The sequence below is a fragment of the Podarcis gaigeae genome (genome assembly GCF_964106915.1).
Source record: "Podarcis gaigeae genome assembly, chromosome: 3".
Taxonomy (NCBI): Eukaryota; Metazoa; Chordata; class Lepidosauria; order Squamata; family Lacertidae; genus Podarcis; species Podarcis gaigeae.
In genome coordinates, this window is record NC_139680.1 from 84,076,835 (window position 1) to 84,094,011 (window position 17,177).

Below are 17,177 nucleotides of genomic sequence, written 5' to 3' on the forward strand. Positions count from 1 at the left end.
ATCTCCATGTTTCCATTACTGATTCAGTTCTCAGCCTTTGGTAAATAGAACATTGTGTGTGGAAGGTGGGAGAGCTAGGAGTGAAGTGGGGAATATATAATTATGGCAAATCAGTAACAGCCCAGTAGTAACCTGTTGTGTGCAATTTATGAAAGGGCACAAGGATTACATCCAGGTCTTGTCATGAGATGGACCTGTGTGTGTGAGAGTTAAAGGGATGGATCCACAACAAATCCCTGCTGAGAGCATTTCCCCAGTATTCAAAGGCACGATTTCCTTTTTAAAATGCCACTGCTAAATGTGTTTTTGCATGTATTTTCTAGAGAGGTCAACAAGGGCACTGTCTATTAAATTTTCTATTTGTGTTCCTGAGGACTAGAAACATAAAAAAAAAAAAATAATCAGAGACAAGCTTGTCTGTAAGCCAGCACATTCTATTCTAGAAATCCACATGCATCCTTGTTCTGTTCAGCTGCTTCAGTGCTGGTGTCTAGAACCACCAGTGTTTCTAGATCCTTTCACTTTCTTTGGATTGTATGAACAATTTCATTGGACTCCATTGTTCTGGCTTCTCATTAACTGTTTTTTCTTTCCTTTAAAAAAAAATCTATTACTTTTATTTGAGCATAAATAATATTGAGCATAAATATTTTCAATGAAGCTCTGCGGTCTTGTCAATATATGGTGCAAGATGTATAATATATTCATAGTAATCTAATGCAGCAAAATTAATCAGTAACTAACCTTTTTCTTTTCTTTCGACTCTCCAGGGGGCCAGCTGTGAAGTGAAGCAGTGAGAATTTGCTACGCACAAGAAACACCTGCAAAGTGCCAAAATGACAGGCAACAGTCCTCAGGACAGGTATGGTTGGGGCGCAATGGAACAGAAAGGGAACTGCCTGTGTATATGGGCAAATGCAAACACACACACACATGTGTTTATTTAGCACCAGGCCCACCACTAACACACAACACACAGCTGCTGGAGTACGACTACCTTATCAGGGATCACTGCTGACAGCTACTTTAGACAACCTTTAAAAATAACGTTTTTGGTGGTCCAATTTGTGCCCATGCAACTTAGTCTGGGAGTCCCTGTGATTTTAATGTCCTACAATACCCTGGATTGATGCTATCTCAGGGGCATTGTGGGTAATTTTAAAGGTGCAAACTTCTAGACTGAGCTGCCTGCTCATCAGTGCATAGGTGCTGCCTACTATGGTCACTAGGTAAGTCTGCTACTTACCTAGCAGACTTACCTAGTGACCATGGTAGACCAAGCACTTAGGGCACTTTAACAAAGACACCCCACTAAAGCCTGGAGCCAGCTTTGCTAGCGCTGTACGAAACAGCCCCTTCTTTTCCTATGCCTTGATTTTGATGTCACATGACACATTTCCCCACACACACACACACACATGGAAATAGGAAGCTGCCTTTATATAGATTCAAGCCAAGGAGCCATCTAGCTCAGTACTTTAGACACTGACTGGCAGCAGTTCTCCAGAGTTTCAGGCAATAATCTTTGTCAGTCCTACTTGGACCTGAATTGAACCCAGGACCTTTTGTCTGACTTACTGCATGGGAAACGTAGTGTGAGTGTTTTGGATGATTGGATTTATGTTCCGATGACTGCACTGATGTCTCTTAAGAGACTTCCTTGTTCCGAGGCAGGAGCAACAACAAACAGAATCAACTGGCAGTGGAAAAGCTGTGGCAGTCCCTTTAAAAAATGAGCTCTGTCTCTTTGCCTGCTTCTGAATCTCTTTATTCCTAGCTTTGTTCACCACGAACTTCTCACTTTCTGACATAAGAAGCAGGCAACATGCTTAGCGCTGAGGGCTCCTGGCACAAGCTTAGGATGAGCCACAGAAAGAAATTCCAGAACTTGAACAAAGCCTCTGTGCTCTTTCTTCCTAAATGGAAGCCATGGCAATGCTGCTTGCCAGGAGACCATGCATAAAATAAATCACATTTTTACACCATTCCCCTTGCTATACGTACCTTGCCTCATTTTAGCCACCACCCAAAACCTCCTTTGCCACAAATCTGGTACTTTATCCTATGTTGAACATGTGAGTATTGTTGTATGAATGATCCTAAGAGACTGGGCAAGTATTCTCCCACTTAATGCTTCTGTGACTGTCATAAAAGATAGCAAAGAAGGTTCCCCCCCCCCCTCAGTGTTTCCATGCTTGGTGCCTGAGTTCTTTGGAAGATCACATATTTACTCAATTTAAAAAAAAAAAAAAATTGGCCGAGCACACTTACTGATTCATTAGCCCAGGCAAACACATGCTTAAATTTATCTTGCCGAAATCAACAGGACTCTTAACCATAGCTACATCGCACACTCATTTGTTTGTTTATAGCTACAGATGGTCCATCCCAAGTCTCGAGATGAGAATTATTTGTATACGAGATGGATCCATGTCCCCAACAAGCTCACATATTAAGTTTGAAGGACGTGGAGGAAATGAAATGAGAATAGTACTGAAGTTACCTCACAGAGTCTGGCGAGAACTAGCAGAGCAAAGGATCTTGAAAGGATTTATATAGAACCTTCCCTGGCCTTGTGCCCTCTGGATGTTTTGGATTCGACTCCCATGATCCCTGACCATTGGCCATGGTGTCCAGGGCTGATGGGAGTTGTAGTCCCAAGCATCTGGAGGCTGGGAAAGGCTGATTTATATTGTACTCAAGAGATTCTAATAAGAATCTGCAAGTTGCCCCTTACTGGCTCTGGGGCTATATATAGCCTGAAGGGCATGTTTATAAAAACGGTTGCTCAATTTCCCACCACTGCAGCCTCGATCCCAACATATAAACATCTTGTTGAAAGATGAAGGTCTTTCAGTAGGCTCTCAAAATCAACAGGGATGGCACCTTTTTAACATGCAAATAGAGGGGATTCCAGGGGGTAGGTGCTGCAACCCTTAAAACCCTAGATTGTGTGGAATGGACCTCCTGATGTGATGTAAACTGCAGCAGGCACTCAACTGCAGAGTGCAACTGTTTTGTGTTGGCGTCAACCCAGATCAGCCTATTGGTCAGCCTATTGGTTACTAGCGTTCCAGCACGGGATAGTGGGATTCTCCAGGCGAGGAAGGGGCAAGATGTGACTGCCCTGCTGGTTGCTGCAACAGTATAGCTTACTCTCTAGCTCAATCAGTACTTAATCTCAAGGTCTTGGGTTCGAGCCCTACGTTGGGCAAAAGGGATTTGGACTGAAATGACCCTCATGGTGCCTTTCAGTTCTACAGTTCTATGATTATTTGTTTGTTTGTTTGTTTATTTTCTGCCCCAAGGATAGCGTTTTATTTATTTAGTAGAAAATTAATTTTATTTTCTTTACTCCAAGGGTTCTCAGCCTCCCCCTTTTATCCTTGCAACATCCCTGTGAGGTGGGTTAGATTGAGAAATGGTGGGCTTCATGGCTAAGTCACAATTTGAATCCTGGTCCAACAATATCTTAGTTGTTGCACCGCACTGGCTCTCTGGCATGTTTAGCACCTTTTGCACTTGCACTGTTTCTAACGTTTATTTAATCCTCGAGCGGTATGCAACGTTTTGAATGGCAATATAGAAATGTCTTAAATGGCTAAGGCTGTCCCTTGTCCAGGAGCTCCCATTTAGTCCCCGTTGGTTGTTCTTGTTTCTTGCAGGTATAAGGCTGTCTGGCTGATCTTTTTCATTCTTGGCCTTGGGACGCTTTTGCCGTGGAATTTTTTCATGACTGCTACGGGGGTAAGTTCAAGGGAGGTGGGAGCCACTTGTGTATATATAGTTGATGTGTTTGGTACTAGACGCCTTCACAAGGGCTGGCCTAGATCAGGGATTCCCAAGCTGTGTGTCAGGGTACCCGAGTGTGATGCTAGAGGGACTGAAATGCACCTTGAGGAATCAGGTTGTTTCTTGGATGCATCCACCACAGCACATTGCTCCACAAGACCAGATTAAGAGGCATGGTGGCTCTGTGTTAGTCCATGTCCAAGACACTATAGTCATGTTTACTTCAGTGGGACTTCATTACAGCCACTTCCTGAGGCTTGCACCCATACATAGGAGGGGTCTTTTGATGAGGATTGCTTGATGAATATGAGCAGCGATAAGGGCAACTCTTCTGCCCAAACCCCTTCTATCCCAGGGGTAGCACCCAAGGCGAGCCAGCCCGAACCTTCCCATTGGAAAGGTGTTTTATCTTTCCAAGATGAATCTCCTCAAGGCATTTATGAGGATCCATCCTCCCCCCCAAAAAGCACACAAAACAGCTCTTTGTTTTGCTGTCATAAACATGGCTTAGCATGATTTAGAGTTGATTCTTTTAACAGGTGACAGAAAGTCCTGCTCAGTGAAGAACTTAGCAATTACTTAGCAGGGAAGCTTCTTTTCTTCACGCTCTCCTCTGTCCGCTCTCTGCAGTACTTTACTAGCCGCCTGAATGAGGATACTTACAACAATGTGTCCTCCATTGATCTCCATATGAACATGAATGACACAGAGACTGAGAAACGTCCTGCCACACACTTGCAGTCCATATTCAACAATGTGATGACACTCTGCGCCATGTTGCCTCTACTCATCTTTACCTGCCTCAACTCCTTCATCCACCAAAGGTGAGATCTTTGTAGTTTTCTTCCTCAAAGGAAGTCCCATGCTTCCTGCTTCGTCCCTCTTCTCCTTTTGGCCCAAAAGTTGCATCAAGGGCAAGACAGCCTTGACATTTCCAATGGAAAGGAGACTCTTTTTGATAGAGTTATAATCATGGTGGATCATGTCCTTTTTGCATCTTTGTTGGGCTTTTTAGTTTTCGACAATGCTTTGTTAATCATGTAATATGGCGTATGCTGTAACTGTGATGCTCTATTAATGTCATGGTTATTTATTGTTTGTAAGCACTTTGGGGATTCATTTGAATGCATATCAAACAACCAGTCAATTTTCTCTTGCTCCCTCTGTCAATGTCAACTTGTTAGGATCCCTCAGCAATTTCGGATCCTATGCAGCCTGGTGGCTATCCTGTTGGTCTTCCTGATAACAGCCATTGTAGTCAAGATCTCCATGGCTCCTTTGTCGTTCTTCACTATCACCATGGTCAAGATAGTCTTCATCAATTGTAAGTGTGGGTCACTTGTAGACTGGCCTTGATATTGACAGAATGGAATATAGACATATCTCACATGCAACCCTTCACCAACGGGGGGAGAGAGAGAGAGAGAGAGAGAGAGAGAGAGAGAGCTTGTCTGAATGCAGGAAGGCAAATCCTGATTGCCTTTGGAGGAATGGGAATGTCAGAATTCACAGCCATGACTCTCATAGCAGAAGATATTGTAGGGACTTGGGTAAATGATTATTTATTTATTTATTTATTTATTTATTTATTTATTTATTTACAAAATTTTATAAAATAGACCGATAGATAGATAGGTAGATAGATAGACAGACAGAGGTACTTGGTGTTGAAGTGAGAATGTAGCTTCTATCTCTGTAAAGCCTGCATATGGAAACTTAAGGCCGTCTAGGTGTTGTTGGACTTATGGCTTCCATCACTCCTGGCAATTGGCAATGGAGGCTGTAGAAGGAGTAGTCCTACCCCAGCAAGGCTGAGTGTGGCATGTTTACCCTTGAGGCTGCCTCCTGCTCCTCAGCACTGGGTGGTGTCACAAGATCTGCTCTGCACCAGACCTCTCTGCCACTCACCTCTCTGCCTTTTCTCCCTACAGCCTTTGGTGCCATTCTCCAGGGCAGCCTCTTTGGGCTGGCAGGACTCCTGCCTGCCAGTTACACAGCGCCTATTATGAGCGGGCAGGGCCTTGCAGGGACATTTGCAGCTCTGGCCATGATCTGCGCTCTCGCCAGTGAGTATTGCTACACAACCACCCATCTCCTTTCAGCATAACAGCCTGGACTACTTGGGAGTATGAAATCTCAGATCAGAAGAAGCCCTTAGTGTACGTTCTTGAAAAGGCCTTCTCTCCACTGGGGTCTAGCTTCTGTGGTCCATAATCTTCATATCCCTTCTCAGTCACAAACTGCAAGGCTTATCCTTCGCAAATGCCTGTGAAGGACAAACCTTGAAGTTTTGGTACCTTCAAAACCCTTGGCTCTGTGGTCATTATCACTGGTGACCTGCATTGTGTGTGTTGGTTTGTGACTGGACCTCCATGCAAAGGGTTGCATTAGATGACGCCCTGGTTTGAAGCAGGAACCCCAAGGTTCCTAGAAACATAATTTTCAGGTGGCTGCCTCTGCTTTACCCTCAGGTGGGAGGGAAAGTTTCCTCAGTCACTGTTTCTTTCCAAATCTTTCAGGTGGCTCTAAACTGGAAGACAGTGCCTTTGGTTACTTCATCACCGCCTGTGTCGTGATCCTAATGGCCATTGGTGCCTATATTATGTTGCCTCGTCTGGTAAGGATTCTCTTTTCTCTTAAGGTGGCCCTGAAATAGTGGGCAAGCGGGCAGCTCCTTGTATTCCTGGCCAACGGGCACCATTTTGCAGGGTGGTGGGAGCAGGATCTGTGTCCCATTCTCAGTTATACAATAGGTCTGTGGAGCCACAAGGAGTCTCAGTTTTTTGCTTCAGAAGAGTTCCCAAGATCACCCAAGAACACCCTCCCACCAGATGTCAAAGAGAAAAACAACTACCAGACTTTTAGAAGACATCTGAAGGCAGCCCTGTTTAGGGAAGCTTTTAATGTTTAATAGGTTATTGTATTTTAATATTCTGTTGGAAGCCACCCAGAGTGGCTGGGGAAACCCAGCCAGATTGGGGGGGGGGGTATAAATAATATATACAGTGGTACCTCGGGTTACATATGCTTCAGGTTACATACGCTTCAGGTTACAGACTCTGCTAACTTAGAAATAGTGCTTCAGGTTAAGAACTTTGCTTCAGGATAAGAACAGAAATCGTGCTCTGGCGGCGTGACGCCAGCAGGAGGCCCCATTAGGTAAAGTGGTGCTTCAGGTTAAGAAGAGTTTCAGGTTAAGGCAGACCTCCGGAACAAATTAAGTACTTAACCTGAGGTACCACTATATTATTATTATTATTATTATTATTATTATTATTATTATTATTATTATTATTATTATCATCATCATCATATCATCATCTTTCCCTTTGCCACCACTATGTTTTTACCTTCCACGCCAACACATGTTCTATGCTACGCCCTGGTTTTCTCAACAGGACTTCTTCCGCTACTACTCCATGAAGGATAAGACAGAATATCGGACCCATGAGGCCTACTCTGAGGTGGAAACCAAGATGGACCTCATCAAGAAAGGTAAAAGAAGGAAGAGATGATGGACTGGGAAGTGTGCTTCCAATTCAGTTATGGGGTTGGGGGGTCCCCACCAGCACTTAGTAACAGTCAAAACATGCTTTAGTACAGGGCTGAGGAATCTGTGGCCCTCAAATTGTTGTTGGGGTGCAACAGAATGGCCAATGGTCAGGGATAATGGCAGATTTTATCCAACATCTGGAAAGCCACATATTCCTCATCCCTGTTACAGAATATGCAGCAAATGATAACTCCTCTAACACACCAGTGGGCCGCTTTATTTGGGCAATTCCCCAAGGTAGGATTAGGAGTACCTTTTGCCAACTATATGGCCACCATGGTGCAGGAATAGCCTGGCTGCAATGATTAATGCACTGTAACCACAAGACGCAATTATTGCAGTGCGTTCGGTGTGGGGCTATCCTCGCCTGGCGCAAAATGCTGTGGCTGCATCGCTGAGAGGGAGAGGCTACTGCCAGCCCATAACTCCTTGCAGTGGCTGCCCATATGTTGCAGGACCAGGTTCAAGGTTCTTGTATTAATTTACCATAACAACTCAGCTCCAGGATATCATAAGGGGCCATCTGATCTCTTATATCCTGGCTCAAACACTGAAAAATTGAGTGGAGCCTCTGTTGGTGGTTCCCCACAGCTCAAATGCACCCCTCATAACTATTAGGACCCACAACACTGGATGCATTGCTTCTATCTATGGAACTACACACACACACACACACACACACAGAGAGAGAGAGAGAGAGAGAGAGAGAGAGAGAGAGAGAGAGAGAGATTAGACTCTCCTTGCTGAACTTCAGGCACATGGCAAAGACTTTCTTACTACAGAAGGAATTGTAGGGGAGTGTTTTGGATTTATGACACATTTTTACTTTTTTATTCTCCGCATGGTTATTCTCCGTATGATTTATCTGCATAAATAAATAAATTACAAAAGCCATGAAACCCTTATGCTCAACTTGCATCCTATTCCCTGTTTTGGAACGATGGTCTTCATTGATGTGCACTGTTATAATCTCCCCTCTTCTACCAACCAATCCAGCATTTCTCACTTGAACATTGGCAGATAATGTAAACATTTGAATATCCCTAGCACGGGGAGTGAGGAAATTTGTGGCCCTCCAGATGTTGCTGGACTCCAGCTCCCTTGATTCCTGGGAAACATGGTCAATGGTTGGGATGATGAGAGTTTAGTACAATGTCGTCTAGAGAGCCACAGGGTCCCTACCCCAGATCTGTTAGTGCTCTGTTAGGATTTTCTTTATTATTGTTTTTTCTTTTGTGGGCCAGTTATTAACAACCTCCTATGAAAACTCATAATAAAAACAAGTTTAAAGGAAGTTTGCAGGTGCGTCCAGCAAATACTCAGGCATAGTGTACTTTATCAGAAATTATGATAATTTTAAAAAGTGTAAGAAATCATTCTAAACATTGTCTTTTTCTGCAGATGACCTCAATGGTGTGGAACCTCCACATGCTGCAAATGGGGCCTCCCGTGCACCAGACCACAACCCTTCAGTACTGAGCATTTTCAAAAAGGTATTGGAACTTAGAATGGGCCTTGGAATAGTTGGCTCTTCCGAGGTTGGGCCTTGAAATGGGCCTGTCCCACACCCACGTTTCTAGGGTTTTCTTGCCCTGAATTTGTCTTCATGTGTACCTATTCCATTTTCTTCACCAGATCTGGGTCATGGCCGCTTGTGTCTGCTTTGTCTTTACTGTCACTATTGGGGTATTCCCAGCTGTCACTGCTGATGTAAAACCAACCATTGCAGGAAAGACACTTTGGGGTAAGTGAAAGTGCACTCCATTGTAAGTGGCTGGGGTCAGGACTATTGATGGCCAAACCCTGGGAGATTTGGGCAGACAAATAAATAAATAAATAAATAAATAAATAAATAAATAAATAAATACATACATACATACATACATACATACATACATGAATAGCCCACCCTTCATTTGGGGAGCTCAGAGCTCCTTACATGGGGACTCCTGGGCAGCCTTTTATCCAGCTTGAATAAAGTTACACCACCATCATGCCATCATCAGCTGTAACCCCATAAAGCAGCCTTCCCCAACCTTGTTCTCTCCAGATGTTTTGGACTACAACTCCCATCATACCCATCCAGCATGGCTAGGGCTGATGGAAGTTGTAGTCCAAAACTTGTGAAGTGCATTAATTTTGAGAAGGCCGCCATCAACTGTGGGTAAGAGCAGGAAGGCATTAAGTGTGGACTGGGCAGGTTTAGCCTGAAGAGCTGAAAGACTTTGAAGGGAGGATTATCTGTTGGAAGATGAATATTTGATCACCAACAATGACTAGGATGGTAACGGGTCTGAAAATTAAATGCATCCTTCCTGTTCTAAGTTTCTACATCCTGCTTGGACAAAACATGCACATTTTCTTATTTCTTCTTACTATACCTCTCTGCATTTACACCATGCATGCCTGCTACAACAGACTTTACAATTACCGACGACATTATTTGTTGGGAAAGGAATAGCAGAGGGCTGTGACAATCCATGCATATTATATAAATAGGTTCTCATGAGCACTGTGCATGAAAAGTATGCCAAAGAAGGGAGTATGATTTCACAGTGGAGAACAGAGAAGATTTCAGAAGGTGTCTTATCGGGGTAGGAGGAAGCTATGCCCACCTCCTCAGCTGCCTGAATTCAACTCTCTTTGAAGATGGAGCAAACCTTTTGCTGCTTTGATAAGACAGAACAGTATCAAAAGGGAAAGAATGAAGGAAATTTCTACAACCACCAAGTCCTGGATGCGGGATGCTCTTCCCCCAGCCCTTAACCTACTATTTTGGGAGGGGTTGTGGGTTTTTTTTGCATGTATCTCAAAGGGCTGAGTTTTCTTCACCAGTTTGACACCACTCACTAGTGCTCCCATAGTGACTGGGTACAGGAACAGACTGACCCATGGCTGCAGGGCTCCTTTCATAAGCAGCATGTTCCATGTTCAAAGAAGGCGGAAGTGTATGGCTTACATGCACCTCAAGCATTCTGTATACCATTTGCCTGGGCCTACCCCCTGGGGCTTGCTGTCGCTCTGTTTGACTATAGCAGGGGACTGAGGTCCTGGAACTGATTCCTCCTCTCCACTTCTCTCTCTCCTCAGCTGATTACTTTATCGCAGTCTGTTGTTTCCTGACGTTTAATGTCTTCGACTGGGCAGGTCGGAGCCTTACAGCTGTCTGCATGTGGGTGAGTATCCACTAGAAAGGCCACTGGTATTGGCTTAACCGGACAGAGCCCACCCTTCCTAAAGGTCATTAAACAAGTTAGCACAACAGCCAGTAATGTTTCTGAATACCAGTTGCTAGAAACCACAGGAGCTCTTGTGCTTGAATCCTGCTTGCGAGTTTCCCACAGGGATCTGGTTGGCCACTGAGAGAACAGGATACTGGACTAGGTGGGCCATTGGCCTGATCCAGCTGGCTCTTCTTATGTTTTTATCAAGAAAAGGCATGTTCATGTGAAGTCATGATTTTGGGGGAGATTGGATGGGCAAAGATTTCTGGCTTGCAATTGTTGAACAATGGCAAACAACAAAACTACCTTTTGCAAGTATATTTAAGCTGCCGAAATGAGTGAACCAGGAATGGGCTTTTAGGTGAAAGGACTGTGTGCTCAGTTCAGTTCCAGTACTGAAAAACTAAATTCCTAAAGTGTTTTTTGAGGCATCCCGTTCTCTAATCTTAACTGCGTCTTTTGCACTTGGCTCTTGAGTCTGTGGGGTTCTAGTGAAAACGCAAATTAGATCTGAGAGGGCCTGAATTCTACAGACCCCTGAAGCAGGGGGCTGGAAAAGGATGTCCATATACTGGACCCAAGCCGGATACAGAGACTCAAAAACAGCCATTTCCCCCCTACCTTTATATTTCATTTTTTGGGTCAGGCTCTGTTGGCTTTTTAGAAATTTCCTGTCTTTCCATCTGAGATATGCAGGTATTATTTCTTCCGGGGTTTTTTGCCTCCGAATGAGGGCAGATGGATTCACAGTTTTGTATATAGTAGAGAATAGTTAGAGCTGAAAATAAGTATCTGTAGAGAGAATGTGCCACAAATGGAGTTGAAGAAATAGCCCTCACAGCACACTTTCTCTTGCTTCTTGAAGTTGTGGTTCATATTAAGATGCCCCTCTGACTGGATTGAGCATAGTCAGTTTCACCTCATGGTCCTCTGTGGAACAGGCAACATATTGGCCTGGCATCAAGGGTTGACATGGGTTGGGCATCTGCCAAGGGGTCACTGCCCACAGTCTCACTGGATCCTCTGCCGCTCTCCACCATTACAACCAGCTTTATTGTTCAGCTATGTCTCGCTCTGGCCCTGTAGTTCTTATGTTTTAAGGTTAAGGAGAGGCATGTTGAGCTGAGCTGCCTGACTGCCGTAGAGCAGGAGATGCCAGGCAGTGACAGAGGGGTGAGTCAGTGTGTGTTGTGTAATCTTTAAGGTACCACAGAAGGCCACAGTCGCTGGAGAGGAATAAAGTGTCTGGGAATAGTGAAGGAAGAGGAAAGGGGTGTAAAGGAGGAGACTTCGAAAACAGGAGGGAAAGTGGGAGGCAAAGTTGATGCTTGGCTAACCAGAGACATGAGCAACCGTGGAAAGAATAAGAAATGCGGAGGTGGGGAGGGAAGAGTCAAAAGACAGCTCATGGTTTTGCTTGGCACATGAAAGAGGCACACCTCTGTGTCTCCCGCCCCCATGTATGCGGCTTGGAGAAAAACACCTCACCAATTGCAGACTCTAGTAAACAAGCCCACGCTTGCAGTCTCTCAATGAGCAGGCTGTCTGGTACAGCACAGAGGTGGTGTGCTGGGGGCCAGGCAACAGAGAAAGGGCTCTGGCAGCCCAGACCAAGATCTGTGGATGGAGGGTACAGAGAACCCAAAGATCAACCACCTTCTACTCAAGGGTTGTGAGAAACAGGTTTCCTCCTGGGCCCATCTGCAAGATGAGCACCTGCACTACAGCTCACCACTTTGGCCCAGGCCCCTGCAGTTCAGATAAATATATTGGTGCACACCAGTAAGAGACCCCATCCTGGTCTGAGTCAATAGACCTCTGTGGGAAGTCCGAGCCCAACTTCACCTTTTGCTTCTCTCTGTCTGTTGGCTGCTCTCCTGTTTGCCCATGCAAAGAGATGGATGTACAAATAATGCTTGCAAAACAGCAGTGTGGGAAGTCTGATGCCACAGACTGCCTCTTTGTATGTGGTTTGAGCCTCATGATCCATCCAGGCCCCTCATTTCCTCTGGCAGATCCATTTTCCTGCTGCCTCCTCTTTTGGCCGAAATAATAGTTGTGTTCGTTCGCCACAGCATGGTCAACACCGAGGTAGGTGGAGGGCTGCTCGCCCCACAGTTATTGAAGTGCCTGGATATAGGCCCATCCAGCTTCTCATGTTTTGATAAGGGACCAGTGCTAATTTGGCAAACCGGGACTAGTTAAACCCCCAGGAAGTCTAAATCTGGTCTTTATAATGTCATGACCCATTTGGTGGAAAGTTCTCCAGTAAATCAGGGCTAAGAATTTGACCTCTGCTATGGTATATAATTCTGCCTTTGTGGGTGATTTCCCCCCCCCCCCATTTTTGGAAAAGTTGGGACATTCTGTTGAAGTTATAAGGAAAGCTGTACTGAATCAAGCCACTATGGTAAACCCTACAGATGGGGAGAGCGAATACCAAAAGACCTCTTAGCAGTTGTGCACACTAAGCCATTTTGTCAACGTAGGCAGTATTTTCTGGCTCTTATTAATATTGTACATGGAAAAATAATGGAAATAGTTCATAAGAACTCTGTCTCTCTCTCTCTCTCTCTCTCTCTCTCTGTGTGTGTGTGTGTGTGTGTGTGTGTGTGTGTGTGTGTGTGGCAATGTGTGTAACAGTTCAACAACATTTTGGGTGACTGCCAGTAGCTCTGTGTGTGTGATGCTTTCTTGAGGATTATGCAGCCTTACAGCTAGCTGTATCCATTTAATGTGAGGATTATGCAGGGGAAGGGAGAGAGAAATTATGGCAAAAGAAGGCAATTTGAAGATCCTCTAGCAGTTCTGAGCTATGGAGAACCCAGTTTAAAGTACTGTCCTGAACTCTTTATCTGTATAACAAGAAGAAGGGAATTAAAGGATCACCTGACCTGTTTCAATCAGGAGTCATGCTTATAGCTAGGAGGCAAATTACAGGCCTCATGTTGTCATTGGAAGCCGCCTTATACGGAATCAGACCATCTAGCTCAGTGTGGCCTACTCTGACAGGCTTTGGGTAGGGGTTTTACACAGCCCTGGTACTAGGATTTTAAGCACATAGTTTTCCTGCTTTGCAGCTGAACTATCTCCTTTCCCCAAAGGCTCAGTCAAGAAAGCTAGGCTGCAAAACATCTCAAGTTTAGATTGTGGATATGCTGTTGTCAGCCAACACTAAGGACATTCTCTTGGGAGGCTTTGGAACTAGCTGACCTTTGTGCATGGTTTAAGGATCTAGAAAGTCTTTTGGAGACTAATGTGAGCATTGCAACACGCAGGCACTTATCGAGGTTTTGCCAGGTCCCCTTGCCAAAGCTGAGGGAAGGGTGAGCTGTTCCATAGTGCGTTAATGTTTGTGTGAGTGGCTTTTCCAGCTGCTTTCTTTGCCACGTATTGCATCTGTGGAATTATTGTGCACTGCTTTGCCATTGCCAGCAAACCAAGCAATCCAGGGCAGAAGAACCCAGCGGCTCTTTCGATCATTTTCCTTTGCTCTCCCTTTGCTTGGGCACAGAGGAGTGTGTCTGTGGAGCTCTGCACAAGTTTTCCCACTTTGGTGGGAGGAAGTGCCCAATGAGAGGGGAAAGTGGGAAAACCCTCAACTTCCAGATGTCCTTTGTGACCTCTGTGGAAGTCACTTCTCCCCGTGATTTGGCCGACAGACTGCGAGTACACAGCCTAAGGATGCGTGCGAGGAACAGACTGTTCTCTCTGGTGTGTAATTTCAGTGGAAAGATAACAGCAGTTCACGAAACAGAACCCACAAGGGTATGTTGGTAGACTAGACTGAACATACATGAGATTTGCTGAGCAAATCTGTACCCTCATGGAAATGAATAGACCAAAGGCTCCATGGGGCAGGGACTCATTTTGTATGTATGGGTTGTTGTTTTCCTGATGGTTGCTTTTGGCTCAGACACGACTTTGTTCTCTTTTCCCTTAGGATCTTACTGTTTTTCTTAACTCCATTTATTATATTCATTTCCCACAAAATAGCTCCTTATTGATGTTTGCAATAAAAACAATCGCGCAATTTCATATATATATATATAAATTGTAACAAGAACACTTTTATATGTAAAAACAGTTTCAAATCTAGCACAGATACAAACTAGGATAAAGATGTTCAAAATAAGAAATAGTTTTGTCAGTTGCTTTGGTCAACTAAATCATGACTAAACAAGTGCTGTTTTAAATACAGAATAATATTGGGAGCCCACCTCCCCATTTAACAATTGCAGAATTAAGAGCACAGAGCTCCAGTTTGTACTGTTGTATATTCTCAGTCCACCCAGAGAACAATAAGTCTTACAGTGAGCAGGGAGAATGAGCAGGGAGATTCTATAGCATGGAGCCAAAGGAGAAGTGACATAAAATGTGTTTGATGTTAAATGTAACATGCATACTCTGAAATATACCTATCTATCTGCTGATGCATCTGATAAATACCAGGATTTCAATAGAAAGGGGAGTTTAGCCCTTACAACCCAGTTGCAAAACTGACCAAAATTGCTCCTCTGAAGCTACTTGCATTGGGAGGAAATACCAGCAGCTTACTGCTGTCAGGGACTGGACTGAAGGGGATGAGCTTGATGAGGAATGGTGGAGATCTCTCCCCCCCCCCCGCCCCCGAAGCTTCCATAGAAGAGGAAGGCAGTATTGAATTACAGCAGTGGTTTGAGGAAGGTCACAGCTCAGAGACAGGTGAACAGAAGAGTTGGGAGAAGAGGAGGAGACAGAGAGAGCAGCCAGGTGACACATTATCACTGGAGAGTATTTCTGACCCTGCTTCTCCCAGAATTTGGCATTCATTGAGAGTGCAAGAGCAATTAGCCCCTGGTGGCCACCATAAGGGGAAGTGCTTTTGGTAGGAAGGGAGAGGGGAGGAGATCAGTTGGAGCAACGCCATTAACAGGATACAGACTGCATTCCTTTGTCTCTCGCCGTGATGATTGAATAAACTCAGTAAGAACTCTTCCTTGTTTTCTCTGCCTCTTGCTGCCACCAGGGGAGGGATAGAATTCCCCGAAGCCTGACAACTATTAATTTTCTTCTCCCCCATTTCCTACAGCCTGGGAAGGACAGCCGCCTGCTGCCCATCATGGTGGTTGCCCGTGTGGTCTTCATCCCCCTCTTCATGCTGTGTAATGTGGGCCCACGCAGACACCTGCCTGTCCTCTTTGCCCATGATGCCTGGTACATCGTCTTCATGTTCTTCTTCTCCATCTCCAATGGCTACCTGGCCAGTCTCTGCATGTGCTTTGGACCCAAGTGAGTAATCACCTGAGAGGAAGGCAGGCCTGAGCAAAAAAGGCCAAACTTGAACTCTTGCCAGACTCTGCTTCTCCTGCTCTAAGGGGAACTGGCATGGAGTTTGCCTGAGGGGCTATCATTGCAGCCCAAATTGCATTTGATGACTACCACAGAGGTTTTCAACCTTTTCAAGTCCACAGCTCCCTTGACCAGCTACATTCTTTCTGCAGCACCCCAGTGGGGCTCAGGAGCCCAGTTGTGTCACCCCTTGCCTGCAGAGCTGCCAGCCCCTCACCCCTTTTCGAACACCCTCCCTTGTGGAGTCTTCCTTCAGCCTTCTTTCCTCTCTCCTTGGGAGTCCTCTGCTCTCTGAGCTGCACCCCCTGCCCCAAAGAGAGGTGCCTCCTCGCACCACCCCTCAAGGGCCTGGGAAGAGGATGCCCCCAGCCTTAGCAACCTGATGGAGACTGGCCAGAGGTGAATGTGAGGCCAGCTCCTTACTCACCTTGGCAGGCAGCGGGCACTGCTGGGCTTCCATGGCAGAAAGGCTCCTGCCTTCAGCATCAGGCACTCAGCTCCCAAGCACGTCTTGCACACAGCAAGCCCAAGAAAGGCCAGCACACTGACTGCTTGTCCTCCTACCAGTCTGAAAACTCCCAACAGCAAGGGTTGGTGGACTGGCTGGCTGGGCTTCCTCACCTGCTTGCTTCCTTCCTCCTTCCACCTCTGGAGCTTGTAGCCAGGGCTGCTGCAACAAACAGCTGTGCAAGCCTTTGGGAGGCAGAGATGTGAGAGGAAAAGAGAGACAGAGGCCTGTGTTGCCATCATTCAAGGCACTGCAGGGTGCCACAGCACACTGGTTGAAAACCATCGGTCTACCACATTGGTCCACAGCAATTTCCTTGGGTTCAGGGAATTTTTCGCAGCAGGAGACTGCCTCCAACCACGTGGCGAAGCACAGCATTGCCTCCATCTGAAACCAGTTCAAAATCTAGGGCATTGTAGATAGACAAGGATTCTATTTGTATCTGCCTCACGTTGCTTCATGTTTCGGTCAACCTGTGTGCATCCCAATTATCCACACTCTGCAAAACACTAGATGGTGGGGAATTTCTGTCGTGTAGGGCTAATTAGGTCTTCCATGCCTTCTCGTTTGGTCTGTGAGGCCATTGCAGCCAAGCCACACCCACCCACCCTACTGAGCTGAAGGGAGGGGCAGTTGTATGCACTGAAGAGCTCTATGCAAAGTGCTGATCCCCCCACCTGTCAGACACCTGATGTCACTGTTGCCAGCTGACCTGTATTTTTGCCTGTCCTTGAAATCAAGGCACAGCTTGCAAAGCACCATCAGCTGA

The 17,177-nt window shown here is 45.5% G+C and overlaps 1 protein-coding gene across 7 annotated transcripts in view; it reads left to right on the forward strand.

Moving 5' to 3' along the window:
- SLC29A1 (solute carrier family 29 member 1 (Augustine blood group)) overlaps positions 1–17,177 on the forward strand; it is a 79,215-nt gene that overhangs the window by 59,454 nt on the left and 2,584 nt on the right. For all 7 annotated transcript variants that reach the window (XM_083732602.1, XM_083732601.1, XM_083732603.1 and 4 more), the window contains 11 exons: positions 771–862; positions 3,666–3,747; positions 4,423–4,616; positions 4,977–5,116; positions 5,724–5,858; positions 6,312–6,409; positions 7,191–7,287; positions 8,747–8,838; positions 8,981–9,089; positions 10,436–10,521; positions 15,641–15,840. In XM_083732602.1, coding sequence (XP_083588728.1) covers positions 837–862; positions 3,666–3,747; positions 4,423–4,616; positions 4,977–5,116; positions 5,724–5,858; positions 6,312–6,409; positions 7,191–7,287; positions 8,747–8,838; positions 8,981–9,089; positions 10,436–10,521; positions 15,641–15,840 — 1,259 coding nt within the window. In that variant the 5' untranslated portion in view covers positions 771–836. The remainder of the gene's footprint in view (positions 1–770; positions 863–3,665; positions 3,748–4,422; positions 4,617–4,976; positions 5,117–5,723; positions 5,859–6,311; positions 6,410–7,190; positions 7,288–8,746; positions 8,839–8,980; positions 9,090–10,435; positions 10,522–15,640; positions 15,841–17,177) is intronic.